The 23,778-nt window shown below is 45.6% G+C and overlaps 1 protein-coding gene across 4 annotated transcripts in view; it reads right to left on the bottom strand.

Moving 5' to 3' along the window:
- Nucleotides 1–23,778, bottom strand: part of MAPKBP1 (mitogen-activated protein kinase binding protein 1) — a 122,629-nt gene that overhangs the window by 76,391 nt on the left and 22,460 nt on the right. For 3 of the 4 annotated variants that reach the window (XM_073348682.1, XM_073348681.1, XM_073348679.1), the window contains exon 3: nucleotides 7,551–7,642. The exons of the other annotated variant lie outside the window; for it this stretch is intronic. In XM_073348682.1, coding sequence (XP_073204783.1) covers nucleotides 7,551–7,642 — 92 coding nt within the window. The remainder of the gene's footprint in view (nucleotides 1–7,550; nucleotides 7,643–23,778) is intronic. 4 annotated transcript variants of the gene reach the window in all.

Consider the following 23,778-nt stretch of genomic DNA (forward strand, 5'->3'; position numbering starts at 1 on the left):
TAAAATATTCCAAGGGTTTCCAGATGGGGATCACTGGAACTGCTCAGCCTTACAGGCCTGTCTATATGCAACTCAGAGAAGAATTTGGGAGGAAACCAATAACCACTGCTGAAAAAAAACTTCACCCTTTCAGCTTCCAGTGGGATTTACCACTCAGTCATTTGAGACAGCTCCACACGTGCTGAGCAGATTTCTGGCTGGAGAAACGCTGACTGTGGCTGATTCACTCACCCTCCCTCCCCTTAGCTGTGACACAGACTGCTGTCATCTTCCTGTTGGTTTATAACCTGTCAGTCACCTCCCTAGATTAGTGGGAAGCAGATCTTGCATGGCCATGACCCAGGAGGGTTGTCCAAGTTCAGGAGTAAGAGGGAGAGAGATTTTGCCCAACTCTCTCCTTGCAGAACCCAGTCTGGCATGTAAGTTTATCTAGCGAGAAAATCCTGCACCATCAGAGTCCAATGCTCTTGGAGCAGCAACGACAAAATGAAATTTGACCCAGGAGGGCACATGGCATTCCATTGCTAACTATGGGACACCAGCTCCCACCTCCAAGGAGTAATTGTCATGCAACATAATTCTAAGGTAAAAAGCTGAAACAAAAGAAGCTTTGCTCCTATCCAAGCAGCTTTTATAAAAAAGCAGCAGCAGCGGAGAAGTCTTAATATTTTCCTCTTATCTTAAATCTTTGATCACATGACACCCTCATTTATTTCCTTCCCATCTGTGAACACAGAATCATGAAAATGTAGGTCTAGAAGGGACCTTGAGACCCCCTGCACGGAGGCGGGACCAAGTAAACCTAGACCATCCCTGACAGCTGTTTGTCTAATCTGTTCTGAAAAACCTCTAGTGATGGGATTCCACAACCTCCCTTGGTAACCTGTTCCTGTGCTTAACTATCCTTATAGTTAGAAAGTGTTTCTTAATATCCAACTTAAATCTCCCTTGCTGCAGATTAAGCCATTATTTCTTGTCCCACTTTCAGTGGACATGGAGAATAGCTGATCACCATCCTCTTCATGACATTTGAAGACTTATCAGATCCCCCGCTCAGTCTTCTTTTCTCAAGACTAAATATTCCCAATTTTTTCAACCTTTTCTCATAGGTCGGGTTTTCTAAACCTTGTAACATTTTTGTTGCTCTTCCCCTGGACTCTCTCCAGTTTGCCCACATCTTTTTCCTGAAGTGTGGTGCCCAAAATTGGACATAGTATTTCAGCTGAGGCCTCACCAATGCTGACTAGAGCGGGACAATTACCTCCCATGTCATACATAAAACACTTCTGTTAATTGCAATTGTATCACATTGCTGGCTCATATTCAATTTGTGATCCACTATAATCCCTAGATCCTTTTCACCAATTGACTGCCTGCTCAGTTATTCTCCAATTTGTAGTTGTGCATTTGATTTTTCCTTCTTAAGTGTAGTAGTTTGCACACGTCTTTATTGAATTTCATTTTGTTGATTTCAGACCAATTCTACAATTTATCAAGATCATTTTGAATTCTAATCCTGTCGTCCAAAGTGCTTGCAACTCCTCCCAACTTGGCGTCATCCGCAAATTTTATAAACATACTCTCCACTCCATTATCCAAGTCATTAAGGAAAATATTGACTAGTGTTGGACCCAGGACAGACCCATGCAGGACCCCATTAGACATGTCCTCCCAGTTCAACAAGGAACCATTGATAACTATTCTAAGCATCAATTTTCAACCAGTTGTGCACCCACCTTATAGTAATTTCATCTAGACCACATAACCCTAGTTTGCTTATGAGATTGTCATGTGGGACTGTGTCAAAAGTCTTACTAAAAATCACTGTGTATTGCGTCTACTGCTTCCCCACTATCCCTAGGCCAGTAACCCTGTCAAAGAAGGAAATCAGATCGGTCTGACATGATTTGTTCTTGACAAATCCATGTTGGCTATTCCTTATAAACCTATTGTCCTCTAGGTGCTTACAAACTGATTGACTGATAATTTATTCCAGAAATTGAAGTTAGGCTTTCCATTTCCTGCTCAAGTGGACCCTATCTCTCCCCAGCAGGCCTCCTTCCTGGAATAGCATTCCACGGTGGAGGAAACCAAAGCTTTCCTGTCAATGCCATCTGTGCAGTCATCTCCTCTTCCTCAGCCACTGGGGTCTGCCCCTCACCTCTTGTTGATAGTACAACATACTGGTTCTTGACCTTGATGGACAGGGGACCTGGGAGGGGGTGTGAATCATTGTCTAGTGACCACCTCAGGCAGCAACCAATCTCCTGCCCACAGAGCAGCCAGCGCTCCTTCCTCCTGGTGCTGCCATAGTCATCTGTAGTTGGCTAGCATCCTCCATCCCAGACATCTTCATGTGCATCCTGTCAATGAAGTCCTCGCAGGCCCAGATGCTACGCAGAAGAGCCGCCAGCTCCTGCAGCTCTCTTACCTGCTTACTGAAGGATTCCACCTACAGGCACCTCCCACACCAGGTGGTTACACCTACCTGGCTTTCTTCAGCAGAGACATGCAGGCCACATTCCCAGCAAGTCAAGACCAGGTAGAAGCCTCTGGGGGCAGGATCCCTGTCTGGCCAGGGTCCCACCGGTGCAGGCAGAGGAAGAACAAGCAGTGTTGTTGGCAATGTTTCATTTTTCTCCCACCGCACATTCATCCTTGCGGAGTATCTATAAGCTAAAACCCTATCTCCCTGCCTTTCTCTGCTGGCAAACTCCATTAGTCTCTCTGCTGCTCCTGCCACTGGGAGCTGAGGAACCTGGGTAATTCAGCATCTGCACAGCTTCCGAATGAGGTTTCTGGATCATTTGTTTAGTGAATTTAATGCACGTGCATCTCACAAGCCGAGGGTCTATGTCTGCATTAGCTAAGACAGATTCTGTGAAAGCTCCCAGGGTAACTCGTTCAACACACCTTGATATGGAGGAATGGAACAATGAATTACTCTTTTCTTGAGCAGAAGCTACCAAGCATACAGAGCTATGCTGGTTTGTTGTTTTTTGCTCTTTTGGGTGGAGAGGATGGTAGATGTGAGAAAATGTCCAAGTTGAGACCCGCTAACTCAATACACTTGTCACTCAATACAGCTTTGAACTCAGCTTCCCCAAAGAGACAGTGTAATGTGTTAACCCATGTGCCACTCACCTCTGTCACTGCAGCAGCCAGTTGGTAATAGGAGCTAATAGGAAAGAACAAGCTGATTAGATCATAGCAGTGCTTCTTACTTACTAGGAGACAGTGTTTAAAAACCACAGCGATTTGAACAGCACAGAACTTTACTACCCTCTGCCACAGGCTACCCTGGGCAAAACACAAGCCTACCAGAGTGCTGTGAACGCTCCCTGGCAGCTTGGCTACTCCCTTGAGCAGGTAACTGAGTTGTCTGAATGGAGCAGAGGTTCATGATGACTGAGCCAAGAAGAGGGGTCAAGAGCGGATTTTTAAAAAGGAGAAGTAAAACGAGTCACTCAGTCACGCAGCCCTATAAGCTTTTGAAAAACAAACACCAAAGAGCTGACTCAAGTCATCGGAGCATCTGGCCTGGAATTCAAACAGACAGATATATTTTCCCCCTTTCAAAACATTTTTTTTTTTTTTTTACACTAGCCATCAGTAATCTCAGAGGATTTTCTTAGCTTTGTTTCCCTTCTTGTTTCCAGGAGACAGAACCACAGTGAGCTACTGCAGAAAGAGAGGCCAGAATGAAAGAGGGGCAGAGGAAACTGTCGGGAGACAAACCAAAAAGGGAACCAAAAAACAGGGTCTTGCTGGCCAAAAAAAATCCAATACGTTTTCCCCTTTAAACTGACAGTGCTATTCGCCGCACAATACACCACGCAGACATAGGTCAAGTTAAACTAGTCCGAGCTTATTTCACTCACACTCTTGTCAGCATAAGAACAAGAAGACAAGGATGGCAGATGAGAGACCTTCCAAGAAACAAGAAAAGTACATCCCCCATCTATTCATGCCTCCCCAAGCAAGACCATTACCAAAGGGTTGTCCTAGAATATCTGCCACCTTCAGTGCATTTAGCCCCTACACACAGGCCCCTGGAATGGAGTGAAAACATTCCACCTAACAAGAGCTAGACCAGGAAGAAAGCAAACACGTACACTAGGGGCTAGAAGGCTCAGTGGTGAGTTAAGGAGGCTCAGTAGGGTCTGGGATGGGTTAAGGAAAAAGGCCAGGATTCAGATTCCACAGTAAGAAGGACCCAGAGGCAGGCAGGCAAAGAAAGGGAAGCTAATGGCAGCGCAGAACACAGCTGACCGATGCAGCAGACCTGGTGGGGGGGATTGGGCTTCCTCTCTCAGGAGGAAGGTCAAGGATGCAGCAGTCTGTTCTGGTCAGAATTGGAATAAGTGTGGTGCTTCCAATGTGGTCCCTAGTGAAAGCACAAAGCTGCTACATAATCGGTCCCTTCGGGTAGGCCACATTGGAAGAGTGGGGGATTTGCATCTCAGGCCTGGTATACACCAGCACATTTGTACAGTGTTGAGTACACCACTGGAATATCTGGAGTGCAAGTGAGTGCATATTGGAGGTGCAAACCAGCTGCCTTATGTATGGCTCTAGCTAGTGAAATCAATGTCAATTTGAAAAGCAATAACATTTGGCAAATTCAACCAAACAAAAATAAGATCAAGATAGTGATGCCAGGCTCCCTGCAAGCTGCCCAGAAGGGAGAAATCCACTGGGAATGAGAATGGAAAGTAATAACAAAACAAACTGAACTCGCAGTCCAATTAGGTCAGCACACTATTCCTCTTATGTGTTTTGAACCCATAACAAGCACTAGGGCAAACTAAGCACAAAAGATGGTCTTGACAGCCCCAAATCACATCAGCATCACAAAACAGCCAAGCCATGGCGTGCAAACAGCGATGCAAATAAACCATTCACGTTGCTAAACACACAGCTGGCACAGGCCATGCGTTTCTTGCTAAGGACCTATGGTGTTACCATAGTAAGTACAAGGAGTCCTATGCAAAGGTCTAAAGAACTGAATAACCTTTTAATTACCCATAATAATCCCCACGTGTCCTTACATGTCTGACAGCACTGAGTAGGCTGATTCTTGGCATGCACGAGCTTCTCACAAGAGAGCACTAGCAACAAAATTAGTTTATTTTATGCTGGAGAAGACCCAAAAAAACCCCTAAGCTTGCTCTGCTTCTCTCTCTCATATCCCCCTCTTCAAATGCCAATGTATTCAGTGTTAGAAAACATTAGGGGGAGATAATATACATTGGAATCCATTTGCCTGGGTTCTGTGGGTTTAAAGGTGAAGGACACGGATCTGTACTTGGGTGCAGATCTCAAACTGCAGTCAGTTTAAACAAAAGCATTTTTTTAAATGAAGTAAAGAGACATCACAAGACTTAAACAGGTTCCAGAGCAACCCCAGGACTTCTGCATCACAAGATGGCCTTCACACCATGAGAAGGCAGGCAATTTATGTTTACCCAGCTATGTTTTCCCTCAGGCCTGCCTCTCACACCCAAGCGAAGCTCTTATGAAAGCCCTTTTGCCTTATTATTTATATAGCAACATATGTTTACAAGGTGTTTTACAATAGATAATAAACGCTAAATACAGAATGGAATCCCAGTCCCCAAGGGCTCCCAGCCTTAAAGGGCATGAATGACAGTACAGCACAGAACAAATGGGAGCAGCTAGTAGTCATCGTAGCCAGGAGGAGGCTTCAATGGACAGATGGATCTTATCTAGCAGACACCGGTTCCCCAGCATACCTGGCTCTTGAAGGGCCCATACATAAAAACCAGAACTCCTACTATAAATATATTGTATAATACAAATTACACTTCTAGTCACCCATACCCAAAACTTAAAAATTCACTTGCCAATGGCACCCAGGAAACTCTTGTGAGCGGGCAAGAATAGGAGAGAGCAAAATTTCAGGTCAGGTCCATTGCCTCCACCTATTACTTTAAGCAACAGTGACAGAGAGAGGACGCTTAAATTTCATTGACTTGCATCTTGCATGCTCCTACATGCCATCTACTACTGCTCTCCGAAGTTCCTCCTTCCAGCTCCACTCTGGGTCCCCTCATCTGACTTAGACCCTTTTCTCTCCACACAAATTGCTCTCACCAAAGTCTCCATTTGCAACTTTCTGGCTAAATCTCAGGCCTAATCCGCCTTGGTACTTCTGTTGCATTTGACAATGTTCATCATGCCCTCCTTGAAATGTTTTCCTCACTCGGCTTTCATGACTCCATCCACTTCAGCTTCTTCTCCTATTTCTGAGGCACAAGTTTCTAGATATTGCTATCTCATCAAGCCAAACAGGCAGTTGCCTACCAAAGAAGACTAGCTGGGCATGTCAGAGGTCATCTATATCTTCACACAAAACACAACTAATCTGCAGCTAATGTAGAACTCTGGTAAACGGAGGTTAGAGGTATTAGAAATGTGTGGGACAGTTATCAAAATATGGGCTAAAATTTCAGTGGAGACAGGGATTTGGTAACTAGTGCTTTGTCTTAGTGGATCACCTTTACAGCAGAGTAACCAGTCAAATTAGAAAATACTAAGTATTCTATGTTCCCAGATCATAACATTCAGGGAAATCTTCTGCTGATTTCGTCTGCCATTGCTCTGCTCCAGAGTACAGCCATTATAAAATAGATAAGATCAATATCATTACTAGTGTTAGGAGTCAGAACATAACCATCCCAATTCCTCAGTCTCAGTAACAATAACCGTATTCCATTTAAATTTACTGACCCTCTTGTGGCCAATAAGACAAGATAAAAGCTGTTTTATTGGGGAAATATTCATAAACAAAAAAGGCCACCGTGCTAAGGGGGCACTGTCCTTCCCAGGGGATCTGAGCTCAGTTTCTCAGGAGATGTGATGATATGAAGGCAGAATGCCCAATCTCTAGGTGCAGAGGAAGAAAATGTCTAATTATTCTTGAGTAACCTACTGTGACCAACCTTCAGAGCAGCATTTATAGGCTCCCGAGAGACCTAACCTCCTTATCAGGATAATATTGCAGGGTGGGGGGTGATTAGGGAAAAAAAAGGATGGGGGGTGCATTCCAGAGGATACCTGTACTGAAGCTACCAGTGTAGTCAGACTGGATTTCTCTCTCCATGTCTGGGTGAAGAGCACAACGCCAGACATCACAGAATACATGCAAGAGGGTTATTCCATGCTACAGTTGCCATCTCTTAGAGAGCATCACTATTAGAAACTGAGTTGAACATCCATTGAGTTATGTGCACGTTCAACACACTAGAGAATCTAAAAAAACCGCAAGGCATTCAACACTTAGCTGAAAGTATGAGGAAGAAGAGCTGAAAAGAATCTAATTAAAAGATGTCAGTGAAAATGCAGTCCTTCTAACAAGCTATTAAACCAATGTTGTTGAGAGGAGTCGTCCTCACATTTTAGGAGACTACTTAGTGAAAATTAACAGCCTCCTCACCAAAGACTGTATTTGATACATCAGTGTAAAGATACAGTATTTATCAGGCAGGGTTAAGCTAAGGCCTTTCATGACGTGCGCAGTGACTCACCCTGCTGGATATGCGACAAGGCCGGTCCTGGGGTCGCAGGCTAATCCTCTGCCTCCCGACACAGTTATTCCTAACACTTTCTCCAAGGTCACCTAGTGCAAAAGGAAAACAGAAAGAGTCATGAGCGGCACTCACAGATGGATACATACGTGGGTGCCAATGGATTGCCTCATGCTGGCATTCCGAAACATGGTTCCCAGAGGGCAATGAAGAGAGCATCAAAAGTCACTCAGACAACATCCAGAGGAAGAGTACTGCCACTTTTAGGGATCCCAAGGAGACCTGTAGCTAGTGTAAATGGATTTGCAAATGCAAGCATCCCTTCCCACTCTGTAAAGTTGTTGTTTGCAATATCTGCTTTTTCCAGCCAAGGAGATTGGCTTTGGAAAGGAAAGAAACAGAACAGGAAACAGCCGCTTGAAGGCTTTATGAACCCACCAAGACTTTGTCCTTTTGCAGAACCTCCTCTTTGAGGTTCTGAAGCATTCAGAGAGCTTTCCCTTACCGCCCTTCCCCACCGCCCGCTCCTCTAATCATTTCCACATGCCTCTGTACTGCTGGGCTCCCACTGGGACTAAAACAAACGCTGGCAAAGAGTCTCCAGCCTGGTGGTACAGGCTCAAGAAGTTCCTGAGTAGGCATTCAAACTCTGGGATTCACTGAGGTTCTGCTTTCACCTGAGGCTCAAGGCAACTTGTCCAAGGCCATAAGGGGATCGTGCGGAACAGAACCCAAGATCCAACTAGCTCTCACTCCTGCGTTCTAACCATCAGACAAGTATTTCTCAACTTTCTCAGGGTGGCGACCCCTTATTTGAAGTCAGAAGTTCATATGACCTTCCCTTACATTTCTTACTCTTTTATAGAGGATGTATCCATTATAATAATGATAATCCTATATAAAATATAACTTCTTTGACTTCAACTACTACATTTGACATCACAAACTATGAAGGTTTTGACCGCCCCAGAGTTAATCTAGAAATTTGATTTTTTTTTGCTTTAGAATTGTAATAAAGTTTTCAATACCTCGCAACCCCCCCCACCCTCCCAACTGCCTTTGGTAACACCACCACCACCACCCCCAGTGGGTCGTGACCCTTCAGTTTAGAAAGATAGCATATTAGATCTTAAAACTGGTTTCCTTTTTAGAAATCTTTTTAAAAATTAATTTCATGCTTGTGAGGACAAAGTGACACAATGCTGAAGGCTGGGCCTTCTCAGTCAAGGGCCAGAGAGGACTTGAGAAAACCCTTCAGCTAAACTTAAGTCTGCTGTCCTCTCTGGTGTTCTCCTGACTGAAGCACAAAATTGTTCTCTTTCATTTACAGTTCATGCAATCTGGTTTTATTTATTGCATGTTATATGCATGTGTTTTCCCCAGCATCGCCATCCCTGCCAATTCTTGATTTTGTTGGGTCATGTTGTCTTCTGGTTTTGATTAACATAGTTTGAGTATATTTTGATATTTTGTTAAATATCCAGAAGCCTTCGGGCATGGGCGCCACGTAAGAAGTTATTATTGCAATGAATACTATGATCATCAATAGCTTCCCAGGAGATCAATGTCTTGTGCTCATCCAGACAACAGGATGCACAATAGACAGAGGTAGGGCAAGTTTTCCAGTGCCAATGTGCCCAACACAGAACTGAAGGAATCACCTATATGGTGGAGAAGTGTGGTCTCTTTATCCTTGAGTTCTCTGCTCAGGTTCCTAGAGAGGGTGCCAATAGCAACGGTGGATTTTGTGATATAGCTACAGCTTCCACAAGGAACTGGACTGAGACCCCACCACCTCGTTTCACACAAGCCACCAAAAGGCAGCAGTTCCATAACTCATGGCTTTCTCTGTATTCAAGCTGGTGACCTAGAGATGGAAGATTTCATATCCCAATCCCCACAGCCATTCTATCCTCATTCTTGCAAAATGAATCTCTCTTTGGAAATGTGGCTTTTACAAAACTGTAACTAAATATGGTTATTAAATAAGAGCACACTATTAAAAATGCATCTATAAATCCACTAGCAAAGCAAGAAGACAGCTTTGCTCCAATTCCATTTTCCTTTAAAAAAAACAAAACAATGTACTTGTGCTTTGTTCAGGTTTGTTACAGTGGCTTCAAAATACACAGCAAAATGCTTTTAAAATTCTGACTGGAAATTAATTACACACACACACACCTCCAGCACTGAAGCGCAGATCCCCAGCTCTCTGCCCCTCCAACTAACAGGGGTTCAGATCCCTAAGTAGATTGTTCTCAGCCCCAGAGATGGTAGATGGAAAGCAATTTACATCTCTCGCAAGTGATCCCCATCTGGCCAAGACTCCAGCCTTGTCTCATTATGAAAATTACCCATTGCTGATAATGGGCATCAACTGAGCAATTGCCGCTTAGCGCCAGGTGCAGCCCAGACTGCTTTTAATCACGGTTTCCAAAAAGGCAGCGTATACACTATTTGTCCAAAGCCAAATAGTACCTGCGACAGACACACATGGTCAGCGATGGGTAATTTTCCCAGTGTAGACAAGGTTTCTGAGCAATACGTTGATAGGCCTTCAAGGAACTACATTCAGCTTCACAGGCTGGGGAGCATGGAGTTGGAAGACTCTTCCCACTCCCAGCTTTTAAGGAAAAAATGAACCAGAGAGAGTGTTACTTAAAATCTGTTCAGTCACCGTGAGCTCTCACTCTGCCCTACACCTCCCCCCAACCCCCACTCCCACACAGCCCTGTAGCATCACACTGCTCTTCCTCGGGTCTTCCTCTCCCATGTGGAGTGTTGCAGACACCCCAGGCAGCTGTGTAACATATGGCAGGCTTGAAAATGCTTGCAGGCAACAAACGCCCCCTTTATCCTGCCGCTTGTAGCGGGATTCAGACCCAAAGGGGATGCCCAGTCCACATGTTCCCGCAAAATTATTTTCCTGATGAAAAGCATCTTCTCCCCTCCAGCTAATCACACACCCAACTCTATTCCTTCCTTTATAAAGGCAGAACTGTTGCTGAGGGTGTGATAGTTGGTCTTTTTACCATTGTATTTAGACCTAGGGCTACAAAAGGAGCATCCCGTGAAGCAGGAGCCCAATTTTCAAAGCTCCACAATTAACTGATTTTTAAAAATTGACTCCTCTCACCTCACCTCTCATCTCAGATCCAAAGCCTTTGCATATAGGAAGCCTGTTGCCATGATTATGATTTGCAAGGCAAGAATTCATGAACTCATTTAACAAGCAGAATCTTAGAGATGCTACACAGCCATAACCTTTCCTTTTTCAGCTTCACTTATTGCAACACTCCACTATCCCCCAGACAAAAGGAAGACTGTAATCACCTGTCTCCAAGTCCCAATCAGACCTGAATAGTGTGGGAGTGAGGTGAACCTAAGATAGAAGAGTGGGGGTAAGGGTGTGGGGGGCACAGAGTTTGCATTCAGTGTTGGAAACTTGGGGTGTAGTTCTTCCATGGGTCCTTGAGTTGACTTCCCTTTTTGAACCCACACTTGTCATTTACACACATCAGTCCCCTGTTGGTACCTGGTATCAGGTAGTGGACACCTAACTGGCACCTGCAGATAATTACAAGATTGAGTTGCAAAGCTGTGCCTGAATAATCTGTGCCCTCAAACTATAGGCCCAGAGGGGAGGCTAGATTTTAGAAGTCGAGCCCTTTGCAGTCATGACATCATACTGTGGAGGGCTATTAATAATACCGGCATTTCCATCCAAGGATCGCAAAGTGCTTTACAAGTGTTATTGAATTTAGCCACATGCAACACTCTTACGGAGTTCAGGTTAGATTACACCCATGTTCCAGAGACCGAGAGATTTCCTTAAGTCCAATTATTTCAAGTGTGGATGCCTAAAACTGGGTACCTAAATCCACACTTAGGCACCTAAAACAGTGGCCAGATTGTCAGATGTACAGAGCACCTCTCACTTCCCTGGGGAGTTGCAGGTGCTCAGTACATCAGAAATTAGCCCACTTTTTCCAGGTGCCAAAATTTCAGGCACCCAAATTTGAAAAAGTTTGCCTCAGTGGCTTGCCCCAGGGTCACACAGCAGGCCTGGGTTCTACCAGATCTCCCATCTGCCACTCCTGTGCTTCAGGCCACACATTCATCCTTCACCTCTGCTGAATCCTCAGCCCCAGCGGCTGGTTAGCTCTCACAGCTATTCTAGCCAGCAAAGCAGTGCTGTAAAGAGGCCAGCACGGCGGCCATCTCAGTGCCGACACAGCACAGTTGCAAAGAAGTCCCACCTGCTGGAACCCTAGCAGGACGTCCGGGAAAGGAAGCTCCCGTTGCTGAGCTGCCGTAACTGGCACTCTCAGAGCCCTGCAGAGAGCAGCCAGAGCTTTCCCAGTTCTCCTGACCAGGGAGAACCAGCCGAACACTGCAATGCCCAGGCAGTGACCAAGTGGTCTCCAGGCCCCTCTGCTGCACCAGCTCCCTGCTCAATTACTGACAAACCTCTCCGAAAGACAGGTCTTTAACTGGTCAGCTGCCCTGAACAGGAAGGACAATCACAAACAAGAAGTGTGATGGACAGCTCCCAGAGAGGGGTTTTACCACTGCCTCAGGGAAGCTGAGGCCAGGTTGACACTACCGCGGGCAGTTGCTTTAGTGGGTCTAGTAAAGACCCACCAAATCACCAGCAGATTGCTCTCCAGTCAACCCCTATACTCTACCCCCAACCAGAAGAGTAAGGTAAATCGACAGGAGAGTTTCTCCCGTCGACCTTCCGTGGTAACTCGACCTAAGGTACGTCGACTCCAGCTACATTATTCACATAGCTGGAGTTGCGTAGCGTAGGTCGACTGACCACGGTAGTGTAGACATAGCCTGAGACACCAGCCACCGGCAGTTGTTGCTGCATTTGAGGGCTAGAACAAAATTTTAAGTCCTAAGAATAACCCCAGCTGCCCGACTCTCTCCCACATGCTGTGTTGTGCCAGCCTTGGCATGCTCCCTTTGGGCTTGTGTACACAGCAACATTTATGGCCAGAAGTGGGAGAGGCACAAAATGTGGTCTTGCTTCTTACAGAGGGCATCAGCCGGTGTTACAGAACCAGTGCTACGGGCTCTGTCTGGGACCCTACCATTATAACACGCTCCTCCACCACAGTACACACTGCTGTGTAGAACCAAAGAAGCCAATCAAGCCAATACTATGGCTGAACCTGAAACGACTGTGTCTGAGCTGGGGCTTGCAGAGATTTCCTCTCCATTGTGAGCAGGGACTTTCCCCCCTGAGAACCATATCAGTCAAGCCATGCTATTGGATCCTTACCTCCTTCCTTGCACCTCTTAGGCCACAGGATGGCAAGAGCTGTGTTAGGATCATACTGTGGTCCAACCAGTGGGAGTGTTCTACAGTATAGCTTGATGGCCACTGTTCTCAGGAAAACAGAACCCTTGCCCACACTGGTCAGGGAAACCATCTGTAATAGACACTCGTAGCATGGTTTCAACTGTAGGTTGGACAATGCCTTGATGTTGCTTCCAGACTGGATAGAAACACTACAGCAACACAACTGACGCTTGTCACATCACTCATCCCAACACACAAGCAGGGAACTGACTAGGAGTCCAAGAGCAATTTTGCCTCCCCCCTCCATCCGCCCAAACACCAAATGGAACTCTTAACTGCACTACTGTTAACCCACCAGGCTAGCCCCATTTCCAGCCTTTCAACACCATCCACATCTTCGGAGGCCCATGGAGCTACACATTCCCCATGAGAGCAGAGCTATTCTAGTTCAGAAATAAATAGCTGGAGAATTTAAGAGGAGGGAGAGGAGCTGTGTCCAACACCTCAGTACTTGAAAACGGCTCCCAAGAGAAGAACATCGTGAAGTCAGCCACAGCTAACACACCAACAACAAATTCCTAAAGCAACATCAACCAGCAGCTTACAGGAGTCAGTAACTTAGAAAGGCCATTCCCAGTGATGACAGAGTCCATCACATACCTCAGCCATTCCGAGAGGGCAGCCCAAAGCTAAACAATGGGTAAGAATTACAACTGCTCTAAGGACTTGTCCATAGCTGGAAATTAACTGAAAGTTATTCCAGAGCAATTATTCTGCTACAAGTTAGTCTGGAATAGTTATTCCATTCCAGAATAGCTATTTCAGTCAGCTTCCAAGAGTAGACAAGCCCTTAGTTAAAAGCCTAACGTGGGCCAAGAGATCTACAGTAATACAATTAATGTTTTAGTCCATTTCATTAACTAACAACGTCAGGCAAGCAAGATAAGACTACATCCTTCCCTGTCAATACATCACCTGCTCACCTAATTCACTTAGCGGTACATCAATAACGTATTGGCACAGTCACACGCCTCTATGAGAGAAGTGGACATAGAAACGCCAGCGTTAAGAAAGCAGTGACGGAACTTGGTCACTGAATTTTGGAAGGACTAGAGCATCTTCACCAACAGTGCAGCAGTTGTCAATAACTAGTAGCTGTTTTGTCTGAAGAGTCAATATAGAATGAATTTTTTTTCCCCCCCTTACAAAAATCAAGGCTAGATTTCATGAAAGCCCCAGTTGACATGACTGTTCCCTCTGGATTCTGCCACTGTAGCTTTCAGCACCATTACAGTCCTGAATTTATTCGGAATGTTGCAACACAGCAATATGACATGAAGTTGTTGACATTGGGGTGTGATGACACATGTGAAGATGCATCTTGGCCATGCATGGACAATCAACAGGTGAGTACGCACAGGCAGGAGTGCGCTATGGAGGCTACATTCAAATGGTGAGTGCCAAGCCCCAAAGCTAGCCCAGCTCTCAGACCACCAGCTTTCTCGCCAGCCCCCCAAACAGTGCACAAGTCCAAGTGTGCGTAACCATCAGGGACTGGTGCATACCACACAGCCTCTGATCTACTGTCTGAACACATGCTCTGATCTCCTGTTACTGCTGCAAAACAACAAAGGATTGAGGTATTCCACTTACCTCCGCTGTGCTTCGTTTGGCACATTAAACATGGAACACTAATTACAGTGCGTTGTTCTGCTTAAGGGGTTGTCAGCATTTCCATTGTAAAGCCTTCATTTCAGGGGTTTACAGTACAGCTGTGAAATATTCTCTTTGGGCTGAAGCTTGACGTGCAAAGGTTTGGCCCCAGACCAGGTTTGTCTGTTTGTTTGCTGTTGAGGGTTTGAGGTTTCTGGTTTTGGTCTCAAAGGTTTTTTTGTTTTGTTTGTTTTGGGGGGGGGGGATTTAAGGAGGGAGCTATTTCCAAGTTATCAGAATGCAAAACAACAAAAAACACACTGCTCCACTTGATTTCCTCCTCTCCCAGCCACCCCCTTTGTTGATGTGTTCTAACTTTAACAGCTTCATCTTAGAGCCATTTTAAACGTACTTAACTCTATAAAGCTAGAGGATTGTTTGCCTTCTCCCTCCTCTTCCCCAACTACAGTTTAACTTGTTTTTCCCTCTCAGACTCCAGTGCTGACGAAATGTTCCGGCTTGACAGGCTGAAGACTGAAATCCCTCTACCCCAGAGGAGGCAGAACAGCAGGGCAAGCTCCCACACACCCACCTTACTAATATAGCTCAGCCCTTCCCAGGGTGGACCAGTCTCCACAGCCCATTCAAACCTTGGTCATCTGACATTGTTGTCATTTGTCCTGCTGGACTCTTTGTGAACACTGACCCTCTAGGAGTCGCACTAGAACCAGCAAATTTGTTTCACACAGGCCACCATGCCGACCTGTTGCAAAATTTTGAACACTTCCAACCTCTGCTCTGTTTGAGCCAGCATTCATGAGATGAAAGGCTTCTTATCCCATTTCCAAGCCACTGAGTCAGTCTCCACCTCTCTGAAACCCCTCCACCTTCTGTTTCCTTACCGAGTAGGAATAATAATTCTGTAAGGTTCAAAGCAGCCTGGATATTGACATCTTCAATCAGTGATGGCGGTTTGCAAGGTCAATTTGTTTGGTTACCAAAATAGCCACAATGCTCTTTTTGTTTTTAAAACCCCAGGGAACACAGTCCCACAGTCTAATTACATGCCTAACGCACCTTGGAACCACCATGGCAAGGGCTGCAGTGAAGTTACTTGGAGACTTGAATCATTATAATGCACAAAGCCATTATATTATAAATCCTGCAAAAAAGCAGGAGGTGGGGGTGGAGATGGGCTTCTAATGGAAGCGCTGACAGAGTCTCAGTTTAATGGCTCTGCCAGGTGCCAAGACAACGTGTGCGCGTGGGTGTGCGTTATACAGAATACATACAGGCTATAGAATGGAGAGCAGCACAGAGAGGGAGGCGGAAGGCAGGAAACGTGAACAAGCTAGCTCCCTATGGATTTTCTTTCTACATGCACCCTCCCAGTCTCTCTCCCCTGCTCTCCCCACACACCACACTAGCCGTTTCAGTCCCATTCCAGCTGTCAGGATCACATTCCTGACCCGCCAGCCCCAGCTGTCTGGGGCTACACTGCTGAATCTGCACTTTCCCTCCCCAAGAGGCACCTGGAGTAAAACAATCCCATACACAGAGTCTCCCAGCCCTCAGGGAAGGGGAGGGGGCAGGGAGAGTCTGTTCAAAGTGCTTGTGTCAGGAACCAGATAGGGCGTTCAGAACAGGTAGCAGCAAGCAGCTGCCCCCCATTGCTCTGTGAAAGAAGATACATGAGGGTCAGCTCCCTACTGGCTTCTGAAGCATGGTGTAGTAGCCATTAAATCACTGCCCACAGGTCCCAGTTTCTCTGTTTAACCCAAAGCCGAAATCTCCATCTTTCTCCACTCCTCACCCCCACACTAATGCCTGGGGTCTAATTTCCCTTTAAAAATAAGTGCCCTTCCTCACCCCTGCAGGCCTTATGCTCCTGAGAAGACATGGGGAGCTCCTAGGGTGACCAGACAACAAATGTGAAAAATCGGGATGGGGCGGGGGAATAGGAGCCTATATAAGAAAAAGACCCAAAAATCGGGACTGTCCCTATAAAATAGGGACATCTGGTCACCCTAGGAGCTCCAGGCTCTCTTTGCTTCTCCCACTCAACTAGAGTCCTTATCTGCCTAACTGCAGACCCAGGGCCTGAGTTGCAATAAGCTTCTGTGGGATTTGTCAGGCCCTCATGCTGGCCTCTCGAATCTCAGGACTTTCAGAGCGGAAGCTGAAAAGGCGACACTGACCAGACTAAGGGCTTATCTACACATGGTTACTCTGGAACACCTATTCCGTGGGTTAAGATAAATCGGAACAAGGCTCCCTTATTCTGGAATAAGTGTGTCCACACATGGAGTTAATCAGGGATGGACAAGTCCTAAGCGGAAGGAGAGAGAGGTAGATCCCATTTAGGCAGACTACAAAGAAGACAGTTCTTAAGCTCTTGGGACCCACGGTTGTCCAGAGTCACTTAACGTCAGGAATATTTTATTTACCCAATTTTTTTTTTTAAATAAAACGTTCCCTTTATGTTATTTGTCATATGGCAGAGAAAGGGGATGGGGGCAGATCTAGGTTTCAGGCTTTTCAATTTCTGGCTGTAAAGGGTATGGTGGACACTCATCCATTCATCTGAGCTAGCCACCACAGTGCAATAGTGCTTCTCTGCCACTGATATCTGATCTATCCTTGGAGCCAGTAAAGGAGCTGATCCAGCCTTCCACCAGTCTGAAGTTTGGTAAACCATTTTCAGGAGGGCAAAGTGCAACTGAGTACTTCCAGTGTTCCCCTGACTGTCCACATTCTAGCAGCTTCTGTCCCTGGAACCACTTTTTGCTGAAAGTGGGTCAAGGCTGCTAACCACCAGTCTGCTCCAAATTCAACCACTAAGATCAGAGGTAGGCAGAGAAAGTGGTTTTGGAGTGAGAACGAAATGGAAGTAAACGGGATTCCCAAGGGCAATGTTTCAGTTACTCATAAAGGGATTTGGATTAATTCAGCAACAAAAGGGTCTGAAAGTGTAAGGGGGCATTGTTTATCACAATTAATCATCACTTCACAGGAAGGGAAGGCCCTTTCCACAGTCATTTTCCTCTGTTTCACACAAACGTTAGTCATCACAAGAAGTGAGGAAAAGAGGACACAGAAAACAGCCAGGAAGAATTTGAGCAAAGGCTGCACAAGGCCCTACCAACACAGTTCTGCAAATGCACCATCCCCCATCCCAATCCCAGTCCTGGGCTTACTCCTAAACGGAGAGGGATGATAGTTAAAAGTTCGTTATGGAGACAGACATCAACTGTAGGCCACAATGAGAAGCAACTCATTTCACTTGTGACAAGAGAGATTTTAAAACACAGGCCTCTAAAGGGGAAAAGACTATTACTCCTCATGCTACCTTAGTAAGGCAAGATTCAATGCTCAATTCCAGAAGATGACCGCCAAACTCCATGCACATGCAGACTCCCAAACTGACTATGAGGACACACTGAGAAGGAGTGCTCAGAAAGCCCTCATTACTCCTGACCCAGTACACGGTCCAAAAAGTCCATTCCACACCAGTAAGAAACAAACTGCATAGGCCCAAGGAGACTGAAAGGAGCCGAGATACTTGAGAGTGAAATCAGAGAAAGAGAACAAAGTCCCAGCCCTGGAAAAAAGAGAGACAGATTGAGATTCAAAGCTATGCTTTCCCCACTGCTCCTCCTCACCTCCCCCCATTTATTTTAGACAGGAAAGGACCAGGACACTATTTGCCATGAACCAATTTTTTGGTGGGATTTAATTGACTGTTGGAAGTAATTGACTGTTGGAACTTTGTGGGCACAAGGACGAGAGAGAATGAGAACACACATGACTGCAGCCAATGGGGTGATTCTAAAAGGTGCTGTCAGCACTCATGTGGGATGACCTGCATAACTCATTGCTGGCTTCCGTATTTATGAATAATGTGGGCATCCCAACTCCATGCCAATCAAACCCGCACACCTCACCACCATGTGTCCTGATCTATCACGTGTGGTATACGCAAACTCTTTTAGAGATGGATGAGTTTGTTTGTTTTTTTTTAATTTTTTTTTTTTTTAAAAAGAGGAACATCTGTATCTACTCTATAAAGCCAGGTGCTTTAATTGCCATGAGGCCAACTGAGCAGGTCTTGCAGAGAAGAGAGCAGCTGTAAATAATCAATTTAAGACAACTCTAGAAGAAACTTAACAGTTTTACTATTCACAAAAACCTTACAGATTTAAAGCCCGACATCTCAGGAGCTTCAAGGGACAAAGGCAAGTTCTCTGCCCCACTGGAAAGCTGAGAGCTCGTCTCCATTCATTGGTATAAGCTCCTGCCTCAAACAATTAAACTGGTCCCAGACTGACTGTCACCTGCGCTACACCTCAGCCCAGTGTGATTTGGGGGAAGGAAATGTACATCTGTATCTATATCTGGAAGGGGAGAATTAGAGGCATTTTACGTACCAGGTTAACTTAAATAAAAGAGTGGCGGCAGCTTAAAGTTTCTCAGGGGTTGGGAAAGCTGGAATAAAAATACCAAGATCAGAGATCAGGTGAGGCAATCAAAGATGTGCGGAGAAGGCCATTTATCACATGAATTGCACCGCTTGTGGGGGGAGGGGCGTTTGTTTCCAGTTAGCACTGAATCCTGCCATAAAGATAGTGTGCACAATTATTAGTTACTATTTGTATTTCAATAGCACCTAGATGTTCCCCATTGAGGTCATAGTGTGAGGCACCAACACACACAAGTAGTAAGGAACAGTCCTTGACTTGAAGAACTTGAAATTAAAGTAGACAAGAAAAAGAGAGGACAGGAGGGGAAACAGAAATATAAGAAGAGCTGCAATGACTTGCCCAAGGTCACCCAGCAGGCCAGTGGCAGAGCTGGGAATAGACCCCAAGTCTCTTGAGTCCCAGTATGGTGCTCCATCCATTGGGCCAAGCTGCACATCTCCAGCACTTAGAATCACAGAAATGTAGATTGTAGGAAGAGACCTTTAGAGGTCATCTAGTCCAGTCCCCTGCACTGAGATAGGACCAAGTAAACCTACACCACCCCTGACTGGATGTTTGTCCAACCTGTTCTTAAAAACCTCCAGTGACAGTGATTCCACAACCTCCTTAGGAAGCCTGTTCCAGAGCTTAACTACCCTTATAGTTAGAAAGTTCCTAATGTTTAATCTAAATCTCCCTTGCTGCAGATTAAGCTCATTACTTCTTGCCTTACCTTCAGCGGACATGGAGAATAATTGATCACCATCCTCTTTATAACAGCCCTCAATATATTTGAAGACTGTTACCAGATCCCCCTTCAGGCTTCTTTTCTCAAGGCTAAACAAACCCAGTTTTGTTTTGTTTTTTTAAACCTTTCCTTATAGGGCAGGTTTTCTAAACTTTTTATCATCATTTTTGTTGCTCTCCCCTGGGCTCTCTCCAGTTTGTCCACATCTTTCTTAAAGTCTGGCGCTCGGAATTGGACACAATATGCCAGCTAAGGCCTCATCAGCATTGAGTAGAGCGGGACATTTACCTCCCATGTCTTGCATATACCACTTCTTCCCTTGCCTTCAGCCAAAAAACAGGCCCAAGACAAGTATAAGAAAAGTGCTTCCAAGCAAAAGCAAAGGAAAATAGGAGAGAGTTTAATTCCACTCACTTTTCCATACATCTTTCAGATGAGTGGTGAAGAGGCCCCAAGCACCCATGGGCCCTTCTTTTCAAATCTGTGTGCCTAAAGTTAGGCACTTAAGTCCACCCGAAGGTACTTAAACAAATGGTTTTCAAAGGTGCTGAGCTCCCACAGACTTTAAAAGGTGTTCAGCACTTTCGAAAAACCAGGCCATTTATTTAGGTACCCCAGAACGTAGTTGGTTTGAAAATCTTGGTCAGTGTCCTGGACAAATACCACCACCTAGTATTACATTCTGCCTCCTGGGATATTCAAGGGGACCCACCACCCTTACCAGCTTTGCCTGGATCTCTGCAATCCTCTCCTTCATTCTCTGCCCTTTACCCTGCAGAATAAGCTCCTTACAGAGGAGGCCTTATAATCAAGTGCCCTTTGTATGTCCAAGAATTAAAGAGCTCTTCCCGTCTTCAGTGCTCAGTGTGCATGTTAATCGAAAGAGCTCTCTGCTGTCAGCTGGAAGGAGATTGTGTGCGACAGGAAAAGCATTACCTAGAGATACAGAAAATGTCTTTAAAAGAATGGAGCAAGCACTGACTTCCATTGGTCCCTCACCACCATCCCCAGTAGTGCTTTCCAAATTCTTCACCTGCAGCACGATGCCCAGATTGTTCCAGCCTGAGGATTCCCCTGCCAGGCGTAGAAAATTCCACAAAATCTCTACGTGCCAAACCAGGGACATAGAGTATGTGATATTCTGTTCTTTCAAAAACTGCACAGCTCTAACAGGCAGGCCCTGACCCACTGTCCATTGAAGTCAATAGATATCATTTCATTGACTTCAATGGGGTTTGGATCAGACCCTAAGAACAAGTGAGAAATCTTTTTTTTTTTTAAACCCAGGATCAGATGGTTTAGGTTTTGTTTCATTGCCCCATCTAAAAAATACGTTCATTCTTCCAGGCATGCTGGACACTATAATTTTCAAGCCCAGGGAAGAACACAGCTGGAAGCTTAGCAGGTACACGGGCACAGCTGCTGAATCGAGAATCTCTGCTTCATAGACTATTCTGTTTATGACCTAAGCAAAAGGCAGCCATTACTCACAGAGCAGCGATCTGGAACTCTTGACTCGGTTTGGATCTTCCTAACAGTCTAAATTTTTGCCAGGCAAATGAATCCATCATCTCAAAATAGTTCCTTACAAATCAGCAGAAATAAATCATCTGTTCAGATGCTCACAGATATACAAATATGAATAGAGAATACACAACAAAGGGAGACAAAATTAGAGAGAGATAACCACAAGTCAATCCTGAACGATCATTCTCAACTTGCTGAATAGCTTGTTTATTCCACTTCACCCCACATGCTTTGCATTAGATTACTTCCTCCTACGACTTCTTGCAAATGTGTTTTAGTTTGTTCTCTTTAATGAAAATGAGTAAGTAAATGACAGGCACAATAGTTCAAGCAAGCCAGTTTATATGAGGACTTAAAAGGGGACCTACAAAAGGAAAAAAATGCACTAGTCCCCATCTCACTGATGTATTATGGTAGCCTGGAAAAGGTTCCCTCTTCACTCCACTTGTTTGCTTTGTGTAGTATTTTTAACACCATAAACACAGGGCTTGTCTACCCAGGAATCCAGGCTATGGATGACTTGACAAACAGTAGGATCATGAAGTACAAATACCAAGGAAGTGAAACCTGATCAAGAGGAAGTGATTTTTATTCAGATTTTTTAAAACTTGTTTGTGTTTAACATCCAATTCCTGATATTTCTAAGGGTAGGAAAAACCCCATTATTTTGAGGCCTTCTTATACATCGGAAAAAATTAAAGATGGGCATGTGCCCAATTTCCATCTCTCCTTGACAGATCACTATTTTTGCTTTAAGTTTTTAGTTCTCAGCAAAATTATTCTGCTGAGAAGGTAGAAAGAGGCAGATTCAGGAGATGCAATCCTAAAAGCATCTTACATTCCTGAAGCAGGATTTGCTTATAAATATTTTAGATACACCTTTCCATAGTGACACTTATTTGTCAGGGAGTCTGGGTTTCCAAAAGGTATGCTCTGGTCAATATACATATTGGTAAATACCTTTCCTACTCATCACAGGGCCATTTTGCCTGTTTAAAATAAGGACCATTAGAACTAGCAAAAATATTCAAAGAACACATTGTAAATCTGGGTTGTGACATCTAAGAATGTCTGTAGTTAAAACATCTCAATCTTTTTGAAGCTGCACCTATCCATTGCTCTGGTGATCATATTTATACTGTATTTCACAATTTCTAGAATCACGTTGAATATAGAAACCTAGACAGAGGATCTCTATACATCACTGTACCTTAATGCTTAGACCAAGGGTGGGCAAACTTTTTGGCCTGAGGGCCACATCAGGGTTCCAAAACTGTATGGAGGGCCAGGTAGGGAAGGCGGTGCCTCCCGAAACAGCCTGGCCCCTGGCCCCTATCCGCCCCTTCCCACTTCCTGCCCCTTGACCTCCTGGGACCGCCACCCTCCCCCAGGACTCCCCCCATCCAATGACCCCCGCTCCCTGCCCCCTGACTGCCCCAACCCCTATCCACACCCCCGCTCCCTGAGTCCCTCCTGGGACTCCCACACCTATCCAACCCCCTGTTCCCCATCCCCTGACTCCCCCCCCGGAACCTCTTCCCCATCCAACTGCCCCCTGCTCCCAGTCCCCTGACTGCCCCCCAGGACTCCCTGCACCTTATCCAACCCCCTCACTCCTCGCCCCCTTAACATGCCGCTCAGAGCACCAGGACTGGCAACCGCGCCACCAGGCAAGAGCCAGTCACGCCACTGCACAGTCTAGAGCACCGGGGCAGGCTGGTGGCTCTCGCAGCCATGCTGCCCGGCAGGAGCTCACTGCCCCGCCGCCCAGAGCGTTGGCAGCACGGCAAGCTGAGGCTGCGGGGAAGGGGGGACAGCAGAGGAGGGACTGGGGACTAGCCTCCCAGACCGAGAGCTCAAGGGCCGGGCAGGAGGGTCTGGCGGGCCGGATGTGGCCCGCGGCCCACAGTTTGCCCACCTCTGGCCAAGACAATAGTAAATGGTGGGATACTGGTTTTATGCTTACTGGTTCATGAACAAGGAGAGGGTGCAAAGGTAGCTCCTCCATAAATTCTGTAGCTCAGCTGGTTATCCAGGGAACAGCTATAGTATTAAATATGGCTTACTATTTGTCAGAATAAATCAAAGAAGTGCAAAGTATATATTGCATTTATTGCAAGTGTTGCAGCAGGATAGGAAGAAGCAAAATACAAACACTTCACTCGACTGAACTTTGGAAAGACTCAATAGCAAGTTAGTCAAAGGTGGACAAGTTTTTGCACCTTGAGGCTTAGGAAAGCATGTAAAACTAGGGCTGCTCTTCGCACATTAACTGTCTCTGTGCTGCTAGCTCTGTGGAGGCCATTTCCGGTGTTTCCTTTGGCAGCAAGATACTTATCTTTGAACTTCACTCTGTTACACGCGGTACAAGAGACCACAGGAGCATATGACAGCAAGCTTAGCCGGTATCCTCTAGGGTGGCTGCCACGTGGAAGGTTATGTAGGCGGACATTTCTACTACATTGTTTAGCATGACACACTAGGTGACACTAGAAGCCCTAGGAGTAGGGTGACCAGACAGCAAATGTG

Source organism: Lepidochelys kempii, chromosome 6 (assembly GCF_965140285.1).
Source record: "Lepidochelys kempii isolate rLepKem1 chromosome 6, rLepKem1.hap1, whole genome shotgun sequence".
Lineage (NCBI taxonomy): Eukaryota > Metazoa > Chordata > Testudines > Cheloniidae > Lepidochelys > Lepidochelys kempii.